This window comes from Mus pahari, chromosome 10, assembly GCF_900095145.1.
Source record: "Mus pahari chromosome 10, PAHARI_EIJ_v1.1, whole genome shotgun sequence".
NCBI lineage: Eukaryota > Metazoa > Chordata > Mammalia > Rodentia > Muridae > Mus > Mus pahari.
This window is the reverse complement of record NC_034599.1, coordinates 11253781-11278587: the sequence shown is the minus strand read 5'-3', so window position 1 is coordinate 11278587 and position 24807 is coordinate 11253781. Positions and strand designations below refer to the sequence as shown.

The 24807-nt window shown below is 45.0% G+C and overlaps 1 protein-coding gene across 1 annotated transcript; it reads left to right on the top strand.

The window, feature by feature from the left end:
- Positions 1 to 9926: 9926 nt before the first annotated feature.
- Mtnr1b (melatonin receptor 1B) lies at positions 9927 to 21781 on the top strand. Its single transcript, XM_021207929.1, has 2 exons — positions 9927 to 10239; positions 20857 to 21781. Exons 1-2 carry the CDS (start codon positions 10017 to 10019, stop codon positions 21726 to 21728), a joined length of 1095 nt encoding a protein of 364 aa, XP_021063588.1. The 5' UTR covers positions 9927 to 10016; the 3' UTR covers positions 21729 to 21781.
- Positions 21782 to 24807: the final 3026 nt, after the last annotated feature.

Here is a 24807-nt window from a genome sequence, read left to right as displayed (position 1 = left end):
CGTGCTTTTATTCATTCTCCTGGCCTTTGGAATTCCCTCCTGTCTCCCCCATAACTGATCCTGCCCTCTTTTCCTTCTCCCTCCCCTCTCCCACCAAGGTCCCTCCCTCCATCTGCCTCTTGGGATTTTTTTTCCCTTTCTACGTGGGATTGAAGCATCCTCACTTGGGTTTTCTTCTCATTTAACGTTTTAGGGTCTGTGGGATGTATCATGAGTATTCTGTACTTTTTAGCTAATATCCACTTATCAGTGAGTACATACCATATTTTTAAAACACGGTGCTGGGTCAGACAAAGGGCATGGCATTCCTAGTTGAAATGGATGAAAGGGAAGAAAACTGTTGCCTGAGACTACCATGCCCCTTTCCCTCATTCATCAGCTCCCCCCCCCCACACACACACACACACCTACCTGAATTTCCAAGTTCAGTTGTATTTTTTCATTGCTACCACTAGGGGGCACAAGTGCCCATAGTAATGTGCAAGTCTTTTGAAAGAAAGAAAGAAAGAAAGAAAGAAAGAAAGAAAGAAAGAAAGAAAGAAAGAAAGAAAGAAAGAAAGAAGCTCATTCTTCTTGAAAAATGGGAAATGATTAGCTGAATTAGATAAGGCCACTTTGACCATTGGATGATGCAGCAGAAGGGTGGAACTGTGTGGACAGGGAAAATGGGAATCACATTGAAGGGTGGAGAGCAGTTTTACTGTTATAGCAGATGTGAGATTAGCACAGCATGTGTAGGGCACATGACCTCCCTAGGTGATGCCAGTGGGAAGGCTGGGTCAAGATGCACTGGGCTCAGGTTGAAGCCATATATTTTTTCGATTTATCTTAGATATACAACTCATGTTTTTACATTTATTGCTTCATGATTTACTTCATTGGATGGAAAAGATTTTATTTAAAAGGTGGAGTTTTTCATCTATTTGATAATTCTCCCATTTAATCAGAATACAACATTTGTATACATTTGGATGAAGTTACCACAGCTATGTAAATATCATCTCCTATTCAAATTTTGGACAGCTCTTCCCTTAGGCAAAGAACTGTAGACAACAAACGACTGCTGGGAGTAGAATTGGCCTCTCAGAGATAAGCTACCTCATCATTGTCCACTGCAAAGTGGTCATCCCTGAGAGGGTATACATACAAACAAGAAAATGAGTTCACTCATCATACTGTATTTATATATCAATGTATACATGAAGATAGATAGATAGATGGGTGGATGGATAGATAGATAGATAGATAGATAGATAGATAGATAGATAGATAGATAATGGATAGACAGACAGATAGACAGATAGATAGATAATAGATTAGATTAGATAGATAGATAGATAGATAGATAGATAGATAGAGGATAGATAGATAGATAATAGATTAGATAAATAGATAGATAGATAGATAGATAGATAGATAGATAGATAGATAGATAATGGATAGATAGATAGACAGATAGATAGATAATAGATTAAATTAGATAGATAGATAGATAGATAGATAGATAGATAGATAGATAGATAGATAATGTATAGATAGATAGGTAGATAGATAATGAATAGATAGAGAGATGATAGATAGATGCTACATAGATAGATTAGCTAGATAGGTGATAGATTAGATTGATAGATAATAGATGATAGATAGATACATAGATAGATAGATAGATAGATAGATAGATTAGATAGCTAGATGACAGATTAGAATGATAGGTTACAGATTAGATAGATGAGAGATATATTAGATAGATAATAGATGATACATAGATATAAAAATAATTAATAATGAAAAGAGGCTACCAACTGGTTGGAGAATGGGGTTGCATAGAAGGGGTTGGAAGAAGGAAGTTAGGAGAGTGGTGTCTATTTTCAATTACAAATGTACAAAAAGATAAAAGAGAGTCTGTCTTCAGAGAGAGACAAAGCTTGTTTGTCAGAGTGCTTGCCTAGCACAGAGCCCTGGATTTGATCTCCAGAACTTCAGAAGCCAGACATTGTGGTGTGCACCTATAATCCTGGAAGTTGAAAGCAGGTGAGTCAGGACTTCATGGTCATTCTTGGCTCTATAGCAAGCACAGGGCTCCATGTGCCCTGTGAACTTGGGCTGCCATCCTCAGGAAGAGAGTGGGTGACAAGAGAGAAGAGTGAGCCACAGAGAGAGGCCCAGGGCAAAGTGCTGAGCCATCTCTATTGGTGTTTCTTACACCACAATTTCTAGCTTGGATGCCTCAACAAATAAGCTTAAATGCTTACCCTATTTTATTTATATAAACTTATGTGCTATAATGTTATAAAATGTATACGTAAATTATTTTACTCAATTAATTTACAATTTTTTTATATATAACTTAAATTGCCTAATCTTTAGCTTATTAAAAGTAGTTTAGAGTTTGCTAGAGGAACATTACTTACAGTAAACACTAACCTAATATAACAAGGACAGTGCCTCCTATCAGTTAGCGAGAGAGTTGCGGCTGACCGTTGGAATAAAGTCCATTTTCTGTCCCTCTAGTTTCTTTGGTTCACACTTCTAGATGTTCAAAAGCATGGCTTCACCATCAGTTTAGCTCTAGTGCATGGAATTACAGTGGAAAGCACATACAGAAAAGAGATAGATCACATGATGATACAGGAAACAAAACTAAGGCTTTAGTCTCGTGAGACCAACCTCCGTCCCTTTTAGCCATCACCTCTTTGGAGTTCTGCCACCTATGACCATCTCTGCTCTAGGAGCCGGGCTTCTAGGAGCAGAGCTTCTAACAGCAAACTCACCGCAGAGAAGAAGTTGATAAGAATCTTGACCTTAGAACAGGCTGTAGATATCTAATGACTCTCAGCAGACCCCCTGTGCTAGGGATGACTCTAAAGCTCTTAGCCTCATTCTGAAGGACTCTCTGGTTCAATTCTCTGTCCACTTCTCTAGCCCATAAGATCACTTCTTATGGAATGTCTTCCTTGAACATGAAACCCACTCTCTTTGTCTGAACACCACCTCCATTGCCTGAATGCCAGAGCTCTAACTCCCTATCGGGACTGCTTCTCTGGGTCTCCTTTAGTTAGTCTCTTTGATGTTTGGATAAGTCCTATTGCGTTGAGGGTGAATAGATACAAAATCCCTTTCTTTTAGAAAGAGCTTTATTTTAGAGTCACAGTAAAATTAAACCAGAACATGAATAGTTCCCACAGAGCCCCTGTTCCCATACACACATAACTTTCCTGTCACCATATTGGCCCATTCTTGTCATGCAGACTGCACAGTTTCCTTTAGCCTTTGCCTTTGGTACATATACTATGGGTTTTAACAGAGTCCACTGGCATGGAATAGAAGCATATTACTATCAAACCTTTCATGATCATGTAGAAGAGACTTAGCCCTCCCCTAGTTCCTGGTAATCTTCTTGAATTTTGGTTCACAGTTTTGGAATATTTAGGAGGTGTTGCTTTGGGTGAGGTATGTAACTGTGGAGTGGGCCCCATGCCAGGCTCAGTCTTCTCTGCCCCATGTGAGCTCTCAGCTACTCCAGTATCATGCCTTCCTGTGCTTGTGCTCTCTGCCATAACGGTTCCGAAACTGTAAGCAAGGTCCCAATTAAATGCTCCCTTCCATAAGGCAACCATGAGGCTAGCTAGTTTTATGCCAACTTGAAATAGGCAAGGATCATCTGAAGGGAGGAAACCTCAATCAAGAAGATGCCTCCGTAAGATCTAGCTTCAGGGCATTTTCTTAATTAGTAATTTCTGGAGGAGGACCCAGCCCATTGTGGGTGGTGCCAGACCTGGGCTGGTAGTCTTGGCTTCTGCAGAAAGTAGGTTGAGCAAGCCAGTAAGAAATACTCCTCCACAGCCTCTGCATCAGCTCCTGTCTCCAGGTTCCTGCCCTGTTTGAGTTCCTGTCCTGACTTCCTTCAGTGATGGACTACAGTGCCAAAGCCAAATAAACCCTTTCCTACTCAACTTGCTTTTGTAATGCTGTTTCATCACAGCAGTAGTAATCCTAACTGAAAGTCGTAATGTTTCATCGCAGCAATAGAGCGGTGACTTGAGACACCATCTCTGTGAAGGCACAGGAATTTGTGGTGGTTTGTTTTTGTCTTCAAGACAACGCCTTACCCTGTAGCCCAGGATAGCCTCCAGCTTTCCAACTTTTGAAATGGCGGGATTGTAGAAATGTGCCACCACACCTGTCTTTGTGCAGATAGAAGTTTTCAAAACACTCAGGAAAGTGTAAAGAGGGCAGGCTCGGGGAGAGCATGATGCTCAGGAGTGCCTACTGATCTTCCAGAGGATCTGGTTTCATTTTCCAGCACTCACACCAGGGGGCTCATAAACACCTGTAACTCCAGTTCCAGGGGCCCAACTCCTTTGGACTCCCCAAATCTGCAAATATGTGGTACTTAATAAGCCCACTCAGTTTCACACACAAACGCATAAAAACAGTGAACAAAGCTTTTTAAAATGGTATGGATAAAAGCTATTGAAGCACATAAATGTATTTAGTTTTGACATTTAAATTGACTTTACAGTTACCGTACAGTGCCTTCAAGACCCAGGAAAGCTGTGTGGATGCTGCACTGATTTCAAGTACCCCAATTCCAAAGGTCTGGAGATACTACTGTGCATGCAGGCAAGGTCAAAAATTATATTCCAGGAGAGCTCAGGGCTGAGTCCTGTGCTTCGCACACTAGCAGCCAAATGGTGTCATTAGAGTATGTTTGAGTAGAGGCAGCAGGGCTGGTATTCCACTTGCCTACTGCTATGCATCCTGCAAAGCCAGAGGAATCTCCCTGCATGCCTACATGCCTGCATGCCTGTTCTCCTTGCCTTTTTCTGTGAAAGCTGACTGACCTTCACTCTGTTTTGTTGCAGCTGCATCTCCTGCTCCCACCTCCTCCCCTTCACCCTTCTTTTTCCCCTGATACCCTAACTCCTCTTCCTTCTCCTCTTCTTCTTTTTTTCTTCCCTGTTTCATTCTTTGACTCCTCTCCTCTCCTCCCTCCCCTTCTTCCCTTCTTCTTCTGTTTCCTTCCTCTTCCTCTTCATGCAGCGCTAGAACATCCTGAGCCTCATGTGTGCTAGAACTCTCCCACTGCAGGGTCCTGAATGGCTGCATAAGAGGAGGGGTGGCATAGTTCCTGCCCCTGGAGCACTGCTAGGCCATTGGTCCCATGACCCCCATGTGGGCTGATGTTTGCTTTTGCACTAAAGTTGATCTGCTGTCTTTACTACTCTACTTTCAATCTTTCTTTCTGGGGAGTACACTTTCCCCATTACTCAGAGCTAATCATGCCATAGTAAATGAAAGAGATGCATTTTTCAGGAATAAGGAATGGAGATGGCCATGAGGCTGTGCAGGATGAGTCCAACAGGATTTCTGCTTGGCCTTTCAGATACTGGGAAAGGATCTAGACAACAAAATCATAAGGACTATAAAAGCCTACATGGTCCTTTTTGGAAAGTAATTCATTGCCAGACTTGGCCTTGAATTAGGAATCATGAGGAAGCACGTGGACCCTCCTGTCCCATGACTGCTGCATTGATCAGTCAGGATGACGTCACGGATAGAGAGTTAGAGTGGTTTCAGGAAGAAAGGATATGAATAGAAAAATAGGAATTTATGTATGACTTAGGAATAAATAGTATTAGAAGGAAAGTGCATGAGGCCATGGAATTGCTAGGATGAGGAAATGAAGATTAGAGAATTAAGAGATGATGTAGAAGCATATAGAAAGTTAGTACTCTGTTCTAAGCTGAGTGAAGAATTGAAGATGACAATGCATGGAAAGACATTACAGAGAGCCAACTGCTTTACTTACATAAATTCAACACTGTGCAAGGAATCATTTTAATTTTAGTAGTTTGTCATTTTTCTATTCTCACATGGAAGCAGTCACTAAAGACTGCTGTCTGCTGTACCAGAAAACTAGAAGAGCTGAGGCCAGCGACCCATAAAGAGCAGGCTGTGCAAACCTACAAGGAAATGTGCTTTTGCTTTGTGTTTAGTTTCTGCTCAAAGGAAACGGGGACAGGAACTATTGATCTGGGACTTAGAGAATTTATGTAAATTTAAGAATTCTTGATAATTATTAACAATGATCAAAGCCTTGATGCTGTGGCTTTAGTAAATAAAAAGCTGTGTTCAGGCACTCTCTGAAGGAATTAGGATCAAGATAAAGAATAAAGAATTGTCAGTGAGTCAACAAGACAAAAAGGCCACCAACAGATTGGGAAAGGATTTTTACCAATCCTAAATCTGATAGAGGACTTATATCCAATATATACAAAGAGCTCAAGAAACTGGACTCCAAAAACTCAAATAAACCCATTAAAAAATGGGGTACAGAGCTAAATAAAGAACTCTCAACTGAGGAATATCGAATGGTTGAGAAACACCTGAAAAAATGTTCAACATCCTTAGCCATCAGGGAAATGCAAATCAAAACAACCCTGAGATTCCATCTCACACCAGTCAGAATGGCCAAGATTAAAGATTCAGGTGACAGCAGATGCTGGCGAGGTTGTGGAGAAATAGGAACACTCCTCCATTGCTGGTGGGATTGCAAGCTTGTTCAACCACTCTGGAAATCAGTCTGGCGGTTCCTCAGAAAATTAGACATAATACTACCGGAGGATCCTGCTATACCTCTTCTGGGCATATACCCAGAAGATCTTCCAACTGGTAATAAGGACACATGCTCCACTATGTTCATAGCAGCCTTATTTATAATAGCCAGAACCTGGAAAGAACCCAGATGTCCCTCAATAGAGGAATGGATACAGAAACTGTGGTACATTTACACAATGGAGTACTACTCAGCAATTAAAAACAATGAATTTATGAAATTCTTGGGCAAATGGATGTATTTGGAGGATATCATCCTTAGTGAGGTAACCCAATCACAAAAGAAGTCACTAGATATGTACTCACTGATAAGCGGATATTAGCCCAGAAACTTGGAATATCCAAGACACATTATGGAAAACAGAAGAAAATCAAGAAGGATGACCATTTGTGGATACTTCATTCCTCCTTAGAATAAGGAACATAACTCTCATGAAAGGTTATAGGTACAGAGACAAAATTTAGAGCTAAGATGAAAGGATGGACTATCCAGAGAGTACCCCATTCGGGAGTCCATCCCATCATCAGCCACCAAACCTAGATACTAATGCTCATGCCAGCAAGATACTGCTGAAGGGACCCTGATATTGCGGCCTCTTGTGAGGCTATGCCAGTGCCTGGTAAACACCGAAATGGATGNTCACAGCCAGCTACTGGATGGCACACAGGGTCCCCAATGGAGGAACTAGAGAAAGTACCCAAGTACCTGAAGGGGGCTGCAACCCTGTAGGTGGAACAACAACAGGAACTAACCAGTACCCCCTGGGTTTGTGTTTCTAGCTGCATATGTAGCAGAAGATGGCCTAATCGGCCATCAGTGGGAATAGAGGCTCCTTGGTCTTCCAAACTCTATATGACCTAGCACAAGGCAAGGCCTGGGCCAAGTAGTGGGAGTGGGTGGGTAGGGGAACAGAGGTGGGGGGAGGGGTATGGGAAACTTTCGGGATAGCATTTGAAATGTAAATAAAGAAAATAATAATAATTAAAAAAAAAAGAATTGTCAGTGAACAGAGAGAGTACCTGAACGAGCAGCTTGCTCCTGCTCCTGACTCTGAGACATCAGTGAATCAGCGCCGTTCCCACCCCACCTCTCTCAGGACCCCTCCTCGTGCTGAGGCAGGACCTCGGCATCCCACCAAACTACAGCTCCATTTCAGATTTTCCCATCCCTAAGGCCATTTTTTTCTGCCTTTCTCCAGATACTAACTTCATAAGCATCCTCAGAGCCTTCTCAGCAAGAGCTACACACTACAGAAATCTGGGGCATAGCTGGGGCATAGCTCGGTGAAGCAGTCATACTTACAAGTACAAGGCTCTGAGATCAGTACCCAACACTCAGACAGAAAATGAGGAGATTTCTCATCTCGAAGCACTTGCTTTTAAAAATAAAACAACTCCCATGATTTTACTTTCTTCTCCAGCTAGAATGGTTCATGCCAATTCTCCCTCTGTCCTGAGCAGCTCCAGTTTGCTGATTGACACCCGTCACGTGGTTAGTTTAGTTTAAAGTCATACACAGGCACACTCATGTTCCTGACTTTTCTGCTGTGCCTCCTGGGGAGAGTTTTCACTCTCTGAAATGCCATTTCATACCCTTTCCTGTATTTGAACCCTCACCCCATCCCCAAGCCTGGTTTATGGGGTAGCCTTAAATTTCCCAAAAATACAGAATATGAGAGGAGCCCAAACTTTCCTTCCAGTTTAGAAGCCCTTTTGCCCCTGGCTCCAGCCTTCTCTGTGCTCGGGGAAAACACCTCTCTCCACAACATCATCCCTCCCGTGATGGAGATGTGCTCATCTCATCAGGTGCGCAGTGTCCCTTTGTAGGTTGGCGGTGGAATGCTCATCTATCATGACAATATTCGGAGCCCCAGAACTGCCAGATTAATTACTTACCTAAATCTCTGTCATTATGCTAGTTCTGAGTTCTGTCAGATAACTAAGATCTATCACAGATGAATGTTAGATCTCATGGAGTGAACAAATTACTAAATACTTTTTGTATGCATAGTATTTGGATTATACTGCCTTCTTTTATTTCACTTAATACACATATGCATGTGAAGGTGTGTGTGCCTGTGTGTGTATACATGTATGTGCTTATGCGTGTGTGTGCGTGTGCGTGCATGTGCATGCGTGTGTGTGTGTGTGTGTGTGTGTGTGTGTGTGTGTGTGTGTGTTAGGTACATATTGGTTCCACCTCTGGCATTGTGTGATACTTTGAGATTAATCCACGCAGTTGTGTTTGCAAGCAGTTTTTATCCCAGTGTGTGAAGCTGACGAACCCACCCTTCTGTTGGTGGAGTGTTTGGGGCTTGGGCTGATACACACAAAGCTGCTGTAGCGAATGTGGGATAAGTGGTTGGGAAAGGATAGCCTTTGGTTTTCATGTTGATTAAGTTTCATTCTGAATTTCTGCTTAATCTCAACTGTGTGCCCTTTGATGGTGAACATAGGATTAACTATATAAGGCAGGCACAGGCACCTATCTTAAAACCCCACTCCGTTTGCCTTGTCCTTGGGGCAATATGAGATCCCCTTTGCAGTCTCTCAATAAACTCAGGTTTCAGCTGGTGTTAGTGGCTCTAGTGGGACCAACATAAGCAGTACAAGCGAGATCAGGGGACATTATATGTACCCAGTGGCCAAATTTCTTTCTATCCTGTGCTCATGCTTCTCTGATCTTCTTGCCCCTCCCCCAAGCCCACATTATGATAACCTCCACCATGGACCATGGACCCATTTAAACCAGTATCCACACATGTATTTTTAAAAGTGTTTTCCAGCACTAACCCGGTCATTCACAATACACAACACGTAGCTGCTGGATACCTTCCCTGTCACCTACCAGAGCTCAGCACTATTGGCTTCCTAGCTTTGGGGTTAATCCTCACTCCTCAGGAGTCACCTGCTCTTTAGAGCAGCCGCGCCTAGCAGAGGGGGGTCTCAAACCCCATTCTTCTGATGATCACACAGTTCTAACCAGTACCTGCTCCCGTCCGCAAAGAAGGGACACAGCTTCTCCAAGTAGTAAAAGATCTACCTATCCCTGGTTTTTAGGGGCACAGACCTTATCAACTAGGCCACCTAAGTTGGGTCAGACACTGGTAGATATTCTAGAATGGACCAGACACTGGCTGATCCCTTGCAGTCACTCAGAGACGCTGTAGCGCTGTTCCTGAGCGTGCCACTGAGGGGTGTGATCTTCTCTACAGCACCTGAGTCTCAGTCCCTGTCTGGATCTTTTATTTCTCTCCGCCCCTCTGCCCACGTTCAATTAATTGTCTCCTCCAGGTCCCTCCCCGCAGCCTCTTCTTGGCACTCACTGGGCGGGGAGGGGACAGCGGGAGCAGGAGCTGGAGAGCCCAAGCAGTGCAACTATCCCAGGCAGCGTCGCGATGCCTGAGAACAGCTCCTTCGCTAACTGCTGTGCGGCCAGCGGGCTGGCAGCGCGCCCTAGTTGGTCTGGGTCAGCTGGAGCCGGGCCCGCTGTGACTCCCCGGGCAGCCTGGGTGGCACCCATGCTATCTACAGTAGTCGTAGTCACCACCGCTGTGGACTTCGTGGGGAACCTGCTTGTCATCCTCTCAGTGCTCAGGAACCGCAAGCTGCGGAACGCAGGTGAGTGTAAGCTTCCTTGACACTGAGATCCCTCCATGCCTCTCCACTGGTTCGAACTCTGAACCTTAGATCCTTAACACCTCCACACACACCTGTCACCCACGTGTCCCTGTTCTGTCTTTAGTGGCAGGTGTCTCTTTCCATTCATTCATCCAATCCCAGACTTTGGTTCTTTGAAGAAGTTAGAGGAAGTTCTGGTTTCCTCCTGCGAAGTTAGTCTGGAAGCTGCCCAGGTCACACTTGACACATTAATGCCAATATGAATGAGCCAAGCTTCTCTTGAGCACTCGTTTGTGGCAGGCTGTGAGAGCTGTAGAGCTAGCTACACACTGCAGCTACCTACAGCGTTTCAACTGTTTCTGCTAGACGGAGCACTTTCGGCCATAAACGCTCCTGACCCGTTACAGACTGCCTCTCCCTACTTGCCAAACTGACTTCATATACTAGGTAATTTAAAAGCCCTTGCTGGGAGAGCGACTGGACACTATATGGACATGAGCAATGGATGGATGCCAGCATTCTGCTAAGCTTTGTGTCAAAACTTCATCTACTCACTAGAAGACCCAATTCCAAGTATGAGTGTAATTTAGGCATTGCAGGCGCAACTTCTATCAACACCAGTTTTTCTGAATGAAGACAGGGAAACTGTGAGACACACTGTGAGAATTTAAGCAATGATTTGGCTAAATTATGTGTCAATTCTTAAAATGCTTTTCCTTTCCAATCTATTCTCATTTCAATTTTTCCCTGCAGGGTAACAAAGCCAGAGGCAGGAGTGTGTAAGTTCACCTCCTGATGGGGTGCTGCAGTGTGTGACCAGGCGAACCTGAGAGGGCCCTCAGTGACACACTGGTTAATTTTGTGATTCTTACCTTGCATGTCAGGACCAACTAAAATGGAAATGGTGTTAAAATAAACAATGGGAAAGCTTTAAACTGCCTTTCTAAGATGCCCGGCTCTTGGCAAAAGCCATTCTTACTAAATTATATAAATGTCTCGAGGAAAGAGGGTGCTGAGAATTTTTATCTATAAAAGAATCCAGGAGCCAAGTGTGAGTTTTTAGTCATCCTGTGGGAAACCTCGCATTACTAAGGAGCGCAAACCTCACACAGGCACCAGTCACTCTTTCCTGGAATACCTTTTCAAAACATCATTGTAGCTTTGGAGAATAAACCTGTAATAGCAAAGAGTTAGCTTCTGTTAGAAAACTATGTTATGGGCTGGTGAGATGGCTCAGTGGGTAAGAGCACCCGACTGCTCTTCTGAAGGTCTGGAGTTCAAATCCCAGCAACCACATGGTGGCTCATAACCATCCATAACAAGATCTGACGCCCTCTTCTGGAGTGTCTGAAGACAGCTACAGTGTACTTACATATAATAAATAAATAAATCTTTAAAAAAAAAAAAAAAGAAAACTATGTTACACACACACGCATGCACACACACACACACACACACACACGCATGCACACACACTGCCCTAACATTGCAGCCTCAAACATTCATTTCCTGAACGTGGAGGCAGGTGTTCGGCTGCCCAGGCTTAGTCTCTGTGGACCAGGGTGCCTAGCCCTCCAGGTCCTCATACTTTGCTGGGTGCCCAGAGAAGCCTGTTTCACCCTTAGGTTGTCTGCCATGAGAGAGATGGTTGAGGAAGTGGTCACTGTTGCTTCTTGCCTGAGGAAGGTCAGAATCCTGCCCCTTTTCCATCCCACTCAAGCCTGTCCAACTCTGTGCTCCCCACTGTCTCCAGGAAACCTTATGGACCTGAGTGTGCAGCCAGGCCTGGGGAGAATGGGAAATTGCTGGGGCTTCATCCTACCCCTCCTGTCCCCTGCTGCCTGCGCACTAGTGCTCAGCACCAGAGAAACAAGTGGACATGCTCTCCAGGAGCACTTCCTCCGGCCTGCTGGCAACTTGCAGTCATGCAGTTTAATCAGTGCTTGCGCTTACTTGCTTGCTTGCTTGCTTCTTTCCTTTTCCTTCCTCTTCCTCCTCCTCCTCCTCCTCCTCCTCCTCCTCCTCCTCTTCCTCTTCTTCCTCCTCCTCCTCCTCCTTTTGTGCTAGGAATGGAATGGAGCAAAGAATCACATCCATGCGAGGCAAGTATTCCCTACGTGTCTTATGCCCAACCCTTTTTTTATGACTCTTGCTTTATTGGTGACAGTCATTTTTTTTTAATGTAGTGTTGCCTTAAACTAAACGACCATGGTAAAGTGATATTTCAAAATGCCACGAAAAACTGCATCCATTTGAAAAGTCAGCACCTATTCATTCTTTATTAGTCATTTTTAAACTGAAGATGTTATCTTTACCTCAAGAACAACTTCCCTCAGACTTTTTGTACTCCTGTGTTCCCTCTATCTGTCAATACTGTATTAGTTATGCTTCCACTGCTGTGAAAAAAATCATGAAAGAAAAAGCAGCATAAGGAAGGAATTGGTTTTGGAAGGAAGGAATGGTTTGCTTTGGCTCGGGATTTGAGGGTGCAGTCCGTCGTGCTGGGCAGGGCATGGCAGCAGGAGCCTGAGCGAGGTGGCCACACTATCTCCACAGTCAGGAACCAGGGAGAGGTGAACAGTGGCTCTCAGCTCAGATGCCCTTTTGTATTTGGTCTGGGAATCACTCCATAGATTGTTGCTGCCTACATTTGAAGTGTGTCTTCCCACATCAGTTAACTCAATCTAAAACATCTATGTCCCACAGACATGCCCAGAGGTTTGTCTCCTGGATCATTCTAGATTTTGTCGGGTTGACAGTCAATATCAACCATCATAAAATTCTGTCCACGCATATAAAGAACATTTATTTCCAGCAGCCAAGACTCATAGCCACCTGAGGTTCTAGCATGCTTCGCAGGAGACATGAGGACTCCTTGCTGACTATCACAAGACCAGCTCCATTGTAGGAGTTGTTGGGGCTGGGCGGGGGATTGGGGACAAGGGGCTAGATTCAGGGAACTGACCACTGAGAGAACAGTCAGGTGTGTGTCATCCTTTCTATACCAGAGCCTTGCCCACAGTGCCTTGTCACCTCACATTATGCTTCCTGAGGTCAATAAAAGCTCAAAATATACCTCACGCTGCCCTTGGAAGCCCACATCAGGATTAATCACAAAGGTCTGCCAGCTCTTGCTCCTAGATGGCTGGAATCCCTCAGCAGCCTCAGCTGCACCACAGTCTCTAAAATTTGCTCACCATTGCATCTCAGTGCCTCCTTGACACTCTGTCTTGAGCCAGCATAAACTGTCTCAAAGGATGGGGTAGACAGCTTTCTGAGTTAGGTGCTTGACTCGAAGATGTGAGAGGAACACAGTTCAGATTGGTAGCATCCACATAAGTGATGGGTGGGCATGGTGGCCCACCTGGGAGCAGAGACAAACCAGCTGAATCAATGAACTCCAAGTTCAGCAAGTTGCCTTACCTCACTCAATATGGAAAGTAGAAGGCAATCAAGGACACTGATGTCAAGCTTTTGTCTACACACACACACACACACACACACACACACACACACATCCTATAAACATGGAGTTCTTACTACCACCACCACCATATAGTCCCCAACACAAAAGCCTAGGGAATGACACCGCCCTCTGTGCATCCCACCATTATCTTTCCTCTCAAACAGCGTTTAGGAACACACAGCAATGTTCCTCACCCCTTGCTTTGTCAGCTATGCACCCTGAGTTCCTGGTTACCAGTCAGGGGCTATGATCTGACCATGGGCATTTGTGCTCAGCTGTGGTGAACAGGTGATTTAGAAGGTGTTGCTAGTGAGTGGACACTGCCATGTCTGAAGCATTTTGTCATTTGTAAAGCAGAAGGATCTCAGGGGCTGATAATTTCCTAGGTTCATGTGCAATGTCTGTTCTTCCACACCACAGCTTCTCTCAGGGCTCTGTGGTACTCAAGGCTCTCTTTGTCCCTTATCCAGATCCAGGGCCTTCCTAGGAGGTGCAGGTGACTATCTTTCCCCCACTGTACGGTACTGTGCAAAGAAGGTTGCCACAGCATGCCCCTTCCCTATAAGGAAGCTTAGCACATGATGCCAGAATAAGGTGGGTGGTCCTGCACAAAGGCACTTTGAAGGCATGGAAGGAAATGATTAGTAGGCTTGTGGTCCCTTTCCCTCAGGAGGAGAGAGAAAGAGGAAACCCACTCCAATCAGGACTTAACCTGCCACCAGCTACTCACCAAGATGCCACTTGATGTCAGCTGTGTCTGTTGCTGAGCTGGCAGACAGGGTGTTAGGTGTTTAACATTAGCTGAGAAACAAGCCAGATTGCCCTGGCCTCTCTCCCTCGTGTGTGTGAGATCTCCATCTTCACATTTCAGGGGTGAATACCTTATTATCTTTTCATTGAGCAAAAATTATTGCTTTTTTAAAAGTCTATAATTGTGTCTTTAGCTGTATAAGGTGGAGAACTCTTAGTCCTCACTTGTTCTCTCTGCAGAGTTCTCAGCTTCCTGGGGACATAGAGATTCTTCAGTCTAACTGCCTTCATTTCCAAAGCACTGACTTCCATACTTAGACAAGATGTCATGCAGGGCGTGGTCTGCCATGACTGTGGCATCTGCAACTCAAAGTGTAAAATGTGTATAGCAAAACAGGTAAGAGTTAGGGAGCAAATGCTTGGGGAGTTTTATACCTTCTCTATTGTCTTTAGTCATCAGGACGATTACAGGCAAGATCAGGCTGCAATGTCTTACTTTTGTAAGGACACCCTGTAAAGATCCCAGGAGGATTAAATCACCTAATTCACATGTGTTAGAACACACCCCCATCAAGACCTGGCACATGGCTCTATACCTCATGTCTTACCTCATGGGGAAATCCTATTTTGACTCATGAGCCAAACGCTCAGTTCTTTCAATACAACTGATAATAAGACAAGAACAACACTCATAAGTAATAGTTGGCATGATTGTGATCATTAAATTGTCAACTAGGCAGAATCAAGGAGACAAATCTCTGGGCAGACCTGTGAGGGAGTTTCTTGATTAAGTTAATTGATGTTGGAAGATCCATCTGTGGGTGGCTCCAATGCATGGGCTGTAAATAAAAAGAAAGTGATCCAAACCCATCATTCAACTTCTTTAGCCTCCCAACTGAGAATGGAACGTGGTCCATTGCTTCAAGCCCTTCTACCAAATCTTCCCTATCATAATGGACTGTACTTCGGGAGAGTAAGCTATAATAGACTTCTGTCTATTTTTATCACAGAAACAGAAAGGCAACCAAAGCAACAACTAAGCATTTCACCTGCGTCAGACAGACATCTTCATTTGAGAAAGAAAAGGGAAGAGGATGAGTGGCTAGGGGAGGGGAGAAGGAAGAGTGTCCAATGTACGTGATACACTTCAATGGAAATCTTCATATGAAGCCACTATGTGGATACAAAATATATACTAATAAAAAAGGAAGAGAGAAAATAGCTAATAAAATTGTAAAATTCTAAAAATCCCTCATCCAGTGGATATCCCTGTGCACATATTACTCCATCTCTCATTCCTTGAAGTCAAAGCTTCAAGGCAGAACAGGCAACAGACCACCATTTTATTCTCCTGCAAAGAGCATAATTTATCTTGCTGAAATCTTGGTTGAACTCCTCACTGCCAAGTTCTGCTGGGTCCTATTTCTGCCCTTCACTTGTGATGAACATCGATTCTCTACACCCTTGTCAACTTCCATTTCTCCCCTAGCTTTCTTGTCTTCTGGTTCTATCTCCAGTCTTCTGTTGTAGACTCATACGACCTGGCACCTGTTCCGTTATCTAGGAGATTGAAAATTATCTTGTTAAACTTACAGGATTCTTACAAGAAGCACTGTGTGCACACCACGGAGTCTGGCAGCACATTCATTGTTGTTCTGCTCTTACCGTTGCATTTGTTAAAGTAATAAGACGACACTCATCCTGGTTCACAGATGCCCTCTTCCCATCATTATGGGGTAATGTTTGCTGACACTCTACCAGCAGTTCTTTCAAATGGATGCTTCGGACACTTAAATATTTCTTCTTTCTTTAAGGTTTCAAAATACCATCTTTGGTATTTTCCAGTACACTATTAATTTATTTAACCAAGGCAAAATGGTTTTATCTCAGTCTTCCTAGGAGTTATCCTGACACCCTGAGGGTTTTTCATAAATAATAGGACTTTGAAAGAAAACAATTTCTGCCCTCCAGGAACTTGAGAATCTAATTAGGAGATTACCTTACATTCATTCATTGCTTTGGTACTTGTAAAGAAACCAAATTACTAATGAAGTATTTGTTCAATCTTTTCAAAACTGCTTATACCCAAAATGTTATTAGAATGCTTCACGTGGTTCATGTTGACATCACTTTGGCTAATGGTAAACCTCTCATGGTAAGATCCTGTTTGAGATGCCATGCCGTTCTTGGATGGAAGCAATCTTGTTGATGCGTTTCAGGGAATTGTTCTGCCTGACCTGCACCATCCCTTTTTATTGTCTGATTTAGGAACTTCTATTCTTCCAACCTCCTTGCTCTGGCATGGACTACGTTGGTCAATGTTCCTCTGTGTTGGTACATCATGGTAGGTCTGTCTCTGAGCATGTCAGCGTTGGTACATCATGGTAGGTCTTTCTCTGAGCATGTCAGTGTTGGTACATCATGGTAGGTCTTTCTCTGAGCATGTCAGTGTTGGTGCATCATGGTAGGTCTTTCTCTGAACATATCATGACCTTCCTGTATATGAGAGAGAGCATAATATATGATCTATTTAGATAAATGATGAAGGAAGACTGATCTGAAGGTAGTTAGCCATCAGAGGACTTCTCTCACTGTTCTGTGCTGTCATTTGTTGGCTGTCTTCTCTGTGAAGGGATGCCCTTGTGTTGCTCACCACTCCTAAGCCCCTAGCACAGTCAGAACTATCATGAGGAGATTCTCATGGGTACTTGCCAAATAAATGACTAACTTGAAGCTCAGTGCCAAAGGTTATTTTAAACACAAGTAAATTCTTCATATTTCAGGAAGTAAACAGAAAGGCTAGGGATGGAGGTCGCTTTGCCTTTCAGAGTTCTATCTGATGAAGACTAGACAAAGTAGCACGAACTTCCTTCTCAGATACAAAATTCCTGGAATGGAGACCGGATAAGAAGAGACTGAAGTGGAGATGTGCTTTATCTGAGAGTAGTGGAGGGGTTCTACTTCAAAGAATGCAACCGGGCTGTGGCAGCTCCTTCCCACTGGCATACCTTGTCTGACAGAGGCAGGCAGGATGAGTCACTCCAAGATTTGTGTATGGGTGTTCATCACAAGCCATTGCACACGTGAGAAGCAGAACTGCATGCCGGCTGATTGATTTCTCTCCTGGGTGGGGAAGAAATTGATGTAGCAGGGCTCTCCTCCTGAATCCCATCCAGAGCAACCCCAGCACCTCAGCATCTCACAGATGGGCGACACCATAAGATCCAAAGTCACCTAATTGGGATTCATGCCAAGAAAGCTAGAAAACAGTGGGACCACTGGGCAGATGACTCTCCAGCAGGGACTGGTGGATTTCAGCCTTTTAGGAACAGCCGGCTTAATAGGGGAGAGTAATTGGATCACTTTCCGCGTGGAGCTAATGTGTTCTGCTCACTATTTGCAAGCTGTTTGCGGCCTCTGGGGCATTATTAGGGGACAAGCCACATTGACGCAGCAGTGTTTGCCTTAGCTTTCCCAGGGAATCAGCTGCTAGAGCTGGTACCAGCTTCCAGTCGGTTTTGACTTTTTCTGCTCACGTTTGTACATGCCAAGAGCCTGTTTGCCATCCATGCTGAAACTGTCAGGACCTGTAGCAACCAACTTTCCTACGTTAGTGAGAGAAAATGTTCTTTACAAAAAAAACAACTAAACACTAAGGAGTGTGGGGTGGTCTCCAGTAGAAGAGGCAGGTATTGATGAAGAGGTCACAGAGAAAGTTCAACAACAGTCCAAATGCCTATGACCAGAAATGAGCAGAACTAAGTATATCTCAGGCTGCTCCAACCTCCAGCACCTTCTCCAAACTTCTAAAGGAGCCTTAAAAATCCCAGAACTGAACTTAGTTGTGATCCTAAGCTATAGCCCAGAAATGTGGAACAGGACATGGTCCCTGCTTCCTGGGACTCAGTGCAGTTTGAGCCCATGCATCAGCAGCTTTTCTAGTTGCTAGGACAAAACACCAGATACTGGCAACCTGGGAAAGGAAAGGTTTGACTGTTTGAAGGGGCAGCTCATCATAGTGGAGAAGGCATAGTGACAAAGCCATGACAGACAATCGCACTGCAGTTGCAGCCAGGAGGCGGAGAGTAGAGAACACTGCCTCTCTCCTATTCAGTCCAAGATCCAAGCACACTGCGTTCATCTGTCCTACAACAACAGGATGCATTTTGTCACATGGCCAAAAAAAATTTCAAGACCATGTCCTGTGTATACTGTGCCACTGAGGAATCCTTCCCATGGACAACCTGCTGTCTTGTGAGCATACAGCAAGTGCTCAGAAAACACAGGGCTTGGTGGGAGCAGGGGTGGGGTAGTGTTTGGGAAGTACATGCCTTCAGCTTCACGTTGAAACCCTTCAGGTTCCTGGTGCTATGCTTACAGTGCCCAGATGCTCTTGGACAGCAAAGCTGGAGGAGCAGAGGCTGACCTTCAAGCTATGTTCCTGGATGACTGTGGCTTCCTGGGGCTCTGGCTGGTTGGGTTGATGACACTGAGGAGGGCTCCATGCAGAGGAGAAATCTCAGAAAGCCAGGGAATGTGCAGGAGGAATTGCCGCCACCCAACTCCTCCAGTGTTTTGAGACAAGCGGGGAACAGTTGAGTCTCTGTTTGTCTTAGTTAGGGTTTTCTTTTGCTGTGATAAAACACTATAAGCAAAAGCAATATGAGGAGAAGCAGGTTTATTTTAGATACCATGTTCTGTTCACAGTTCTTTATGAAGGGACATTAAAGTGGAAACTGAAGGCAGGAACCTGGACGCAGGAACTACAGCAGAAGCCATGGAGGAGTGCTGCTAACTGGCTTGCTCCCTATGCCTCAGCTGCTTTCTTTGTTTGTTTGCTTGCTTGCTTCTTTGATTGATTTTTCCTTTTTTGTTTGTTTATTTAAATACTTTTAAAATTACATTTTTATTCACTTTACATCCTGATCAAAACCCCCTGCCTCCTCTCTTCCCTGTCCCATCCTTACAGATCCCTCCCCCTTTGCCCCCACCCCCTTCTCCTCAGAGAAGGGGAGCCCCCTTTGGGCACCACCCCACTGGAGTATCTAGTTCCAGCAGGTCTAGGTACATCCTATCTCACTGAGGCCCAGCCAGGAAATCTAAGTGGTGGGGAAGGGGACCCAATGGCAGGGAACAGAGACAGTGACAGTCCCCATTCCACTTACTAGTGGAACCACATAAAGACCAAGCTGGACATTTGCTACAGATGTGTAGGGGTTATAGGTACAGCTCCTGCATGTTCCCAGATTGGTAGCCCAGGCTCTGTGAGCCCCCATGATCCCAGGTTAGTTGATTCTGTGCTTCTTCTTGTGGTGTCCTTGACCTCTCTGACTCGTTTACTTCTCTCCCTGACTCTTGAACAAGATTCCCCAAGCTCTGACTGATGTCTGGCTATGGGTCTCTGCATCCTCTCCATCTGCTGATGGATGAAGCCTCTCAGGAGACAGTTATGCTAGGCTCCTGTCTGCAAGCATCCTTAACAGTGTCATGGGTCGGCTCTCTCACATGGGATGGGTCTCAAGTAGGGGCAGCCATTCGTTGACTGTTCCCTCAGTCTCTGCTCACAACCTGCTCTTGCTGGGCCCTCACACATCACTCATGAACCAAGGAAATGTCCCCCACAGACTTGCTCATAAGCCTGTAGGACGATCTTAAGGAAATATTTTCTCAGTTAAGATTTCCTCTACCCAGATATGCCTAGGCTTGTGTTAAGTTGACAAAAACCAACCAGGACATCGTGCCTCTGTTCCTGTCCTGGAAGCAGTTCTTTGATAATACCCACTCCACTGGGCATTGCTTTCATCACACCTACCACAAAGGTAGGGTGATTACCAATGATTTGCAGGTTACAAAGGAAGGCACATAAGAACCTGAGTAGACAAGCACAGATGCAATCTGAGCCCTCAATTTTGTCTTTCAATGACATTTGATTTCTACTTCCAGCGTAGATCAAAGTGGCTCAGAGAAAGACAAAATGTCATGTTCATGTCTGTGTGTCTGTGTTTTGTGTGTGTGTGTGTGTGTGTGTGTGTGTGTGTGTGTGAATGCAAAAGTAAGTATGGTATAAAAGCCATAGATAAACCTTGGGTATTATCCCTGAATTCTCGGATACCATCTACCTTAGATCTTCAGACAGGATCTGTTATTAATGTGGAACTCACTGAGTAGGCTAGACAGTGGTGGGTCAGCCCCAGGGAGCTGCCTGTCTTTCCCTGGAATTTTAAGAATTATCACCATGCCTGACTTTGATTTCTTTTTAAGTGTGGGTTCTGTAAATCAAACTTGGTCCTCATGCTTGAGTTGCAAGCATTTTACCCAAATGTATGTCCCCTGTCACCCAAAGTAATGATCAAAAGTTGTGGGACCCCCTACTGACTACTGATCTGTGTTTCCTGCTTCAGGTAATCTGTTTGTGGTGAGTCTGGCCTTGGCTGACTTGGTGGTAGCCTTGTACCCTTACCCACTGATCCTTGTGGCCATTAGCCATGACGGATGGGCCCTTGGGGAGGCCCACTGCAAGGCCAGTGCCTTTGTGATGGGCCTGAGTGTCGTTGGCTCTGTCTTCAACATCACAGCGATTGCCATCAACCGCTACTGCTGCATCTGCCACAGTGCCACCTACCACCGGGTCTGCAGTCACTGGCATGCTCCTGTCTACATCAGCCTTATCTGGATCCTCACTTTGGTGGCTTTGGTACCCAATTTCTTCGTGGGGTCTTTAGAGTATGACCCACGCATCTATTCCTGCACTTTCATCCAGACAGCCAGCACACAGTACACAGCGGCTGTGGTGGCCATCCACTTCCTCCTTCCCATGGCTGTGGTGTCCTTCTGCTACCTGCGAATCTGGGTACTGGTGCTCCAGGCCCGAAGGAAGGCCAAGGCTGAGAGGAAGCTGCGTCTGAGACCGAGTGATTTGCGCAGTTTCCTAACCATGTTCGCAGTGTTTGTGGTTTTTGCCATATGCTGGGCCCCCCTCAACTGTATCGGCCTTGCAGTGGCCATCAACCCAGAGGCAATGGCTCTCCAGGTCCCAGAAGGGCTCTTTGTCACCAGTTACTTCTTAGCTTACTTTAACAGCTGCCTTAACGCCATTGTTTATGGGCTCCTGAACCAGAACTTCCGCAGGGAGTACAAGAGGATCCTCTTGGCCATATGGAACACTGGGCGCTGCACACAGTATGCTTCCAAACACTGCCTTACTGAGGAGCTACAGGGCCCAGCGCCACCTGCTGCCAGGGCTACCATGCCTGTCCAGGCACGTGCTCTCTAGCCTGCATCAGCTCCGTGGGCCTAGCAGCAAACCTGTGAAGTGAGCAGAGTGGAGTTGCTGCCAGCATTGTGCAACAACTGCTTAAGCTGCCTCCCACAACTGGTGAACTCAAGTGACCACTCGTGCAAACCTGCAGACAACTCCTAGTGGCAGATTGGGCACTGGATTCCAATTGGTTGGGGCAGAAGTCAAGCCCTACCCATGAGAAGTCATTTTCCCTGCCACCTTGACCTATTGAGAGATCTCTTTTGATTACTTATGCAGAAAGATCAAAATCTGCAGTATTGAAGGTAAGTGACTTCCAGGGACCCATCAACTTTCCCTACACATCATGATGTACCACACCATAGACTGTATCCATACACACTACAATACATGCACCAAATGCATACCATTTACACCAGATATATACCATACACACATACCATGTGCATATACACACCATATACCACGTATACCACAAACATAACACCACACATATGCATACCACATACATATTTACCAGACATACACCACACTCATATACACAAGAAACATACACATAAAACACTTACACCACATACACATGAAACATATGCCATATACATGCACAACACACAAACAACGCACGTGCATATTACACTGTTTTCTTCAGATACTGAGTATGCTTGGTGAGTGTGGTCCAGCAGGAGACCCGCGATGCCTGCCCTGTGGGAGCTCTGTCTGTTGGCAGACTGGTATCAACAAAAGTTTGAGGGTGATTTCTTTGCATTGGTCACTGTGCTAACTGCTTGATATACATTATCATATTTGATCCTCTCAAAATTCTTGGAATAGATACTTGTGTGTGTGTGTGTGTGTGTGTGTGTGTGTGTGTGTGTGTGCAGTAAGAAACTGAAACACAAAGAACTGAACTGATTGGCTGAGCTCAAAGAGCTGCTAAATTCAGAGGATGGTGTGAAGGAGCCTGCCAGCGCCAGATTCTGCCCCTGCTGACCTTGGGGAAGGTGACTGAGGTGCACTGAGTTAGATTAAGTACCTCACATGCATGTGATCCACTGGCGGACAAGACAGTTACCTCAGCTAGCCATAGGGCTTCCCTGGAGGCAGACCCAGGGGACCCTGGTGTGCTGCCAGCTTAGCATTAATTACAGTATCACTGCCCTGCAGTGGGAGAAATCTAAACTGGGCTGAATGCTTAGTGGCCTAGTTACCTGGACATTCCTTTAAAATGTATATTCCCTGGACCCTGCCATTTCAGGTGTGGAAGTCTGATATTAGAGATCTATTAGGGGGATGAGTGGGGATATTGGTGGCACCATTAGTGACTGAGAGCAGATATTCCCACTTAGGTGATTTCGAGGTTCATACTTCAGTCTGACAGAGCCCCTGGAAACACAGGAGTCCTCGGGCTCATTGCACTGCATCTGCTTTCTAGGCTCCAGGAGGAGGTTGAGGCTGACCTGCTTAGGCAGATGTGGCTTTGTCCACTACGTCCTCTCTCCAGACACCAAACATAGAGGTGTCCTGTGACCGCAGCTTGTGAAGAGGTTGTCATCACTTGCTTGTCAACAGGGTGACCCTACCCTTCTGATCATCCCTGTCTCTTAGTGCTAACTGTATGCGCATACTCAGTAAATGTAGGCAGAGGGAATGCAGCACCCCTTCACTTTCCTAGCCTATCAATGTCACTGGTCCTCCAGGTCCCAGCGTGTAAGTGTAATAACCAGGACCCTTTCTTGTGTTCTTAGGTTTTGAGGGATGAACCAGTATCCCAGAGAACAAAGGAACGTGGGGAGAGCCAGAGCATAAAGCAATGTTCATACACCATGGAACGGTCTCAGGCCACTGGACCTGAGTTTAAGAGAGAGTTCTCTTCAAACAGTGCAGAGATGAATCGTGTTCTGCTTGATAGACTCATTAGACTCTGCAAAGGTGCTTCACAACCATCTCCCTTCTGTGAACTTTCTTGGGATGCCTCCATTTTGAGAAGTTTCCTCTCTAGGAAACCCTCGGCCTTCAAGGGACCCCAAGTTCAAGTGCAGACTTCTGCCTGGTTGACATTGATGGTCATCGAGCATTTTGGCCACCATGGATCACCACACACACATACACCCACCTTGTCAGAGACAATTTTGGGACATAGATAGTCACAAGAGCCTAACAATTTTTCCTTAATAAATTATAGCCAGTCATATACAAGAAAAAAATGAACTAAAATCAGAACTACTTAAATTGTTCAAGGTGTGTGGGGAAGATTTTAAGACAGGATCTCATATGGTCCAAACTGACCTTGAATTTGGTATGTAGCCAAGGCTGACCTTGAACTTCTGGTTTTCCTGCCTCCTTTACTTTCTGAGTGCTGGAATTACAAGCAAGATTCTTCTACACCTGGGTCAGAGAGACAAGTTTTAAAGTATGCCTTGTGCTTAGTCAAGTATGAGCTCAGTGTTGTACAGCATAGCACTAGGAAACTTCCATGCGCAAACCCCAGACCATTAACCCACTGAGCAAGCATGAGCTGCCTTCTCCCCATGACCCTGCGTCTGGCTCTGGGGAGTGATTTACTTGGAATCCTCTGACACTGGTTCATGCAGCACATGCCCTTCTGTAACTGAACTCTTTCATATAGGATAATATCCTCCATGGTCCTTTGTATTATAGTGAGATTTCATTCCTAAGTAAAGAGGCATAACCTACATTTACACTCACTGAACTACCACTGTAACCCAGAAGTCACAGTTCTGAGAGTTCAGAAAGAGGAGCTGAAGTCAAGATCTCACTGACTTATGTACACTCCCATGTCTGTGGCCCAGATGTGAAAACATCTGTTGTATCCAAGTGCACTAGGCTCTTAGATAAATTTCAAATGCTGGTTCCATTCTTAGTGTTTTGGGGGAATGGTCATGCTGTGTGTTAAATGGCTACATGATTTTAGTCCAGCGAAAGTGCTGATACTCCAGCCTCCACATCTCCTGGCTGATACTGGCCAGGGTTTTCACTTTCGCCCTTTTCATAACGAACACCATCCTAAAAGATGGGATGTGGCTGTGGCTTCTATTTGACTTTACTAACGCTCAATGGTTCTGAGCTCCATTTT

Excerpts from the sequence above, each read along its gene's own strand:
- Mtnr1b (XM_021207929.1), top strand. The coding sequence starts at position 10,017 with ATGCCTGAGAACAGCTCCTTCGCTAACTGCTGTGCGGCCAGCGGGCTG. Across the intron at positions 10,240-20,856 it reads CCGCAAGCTGCGGAACGCAG|GTAATCTGTTTGTGGTGAGT; the intron begins GTGAGTGTAAGC and ends TTCCTGCTTCAG.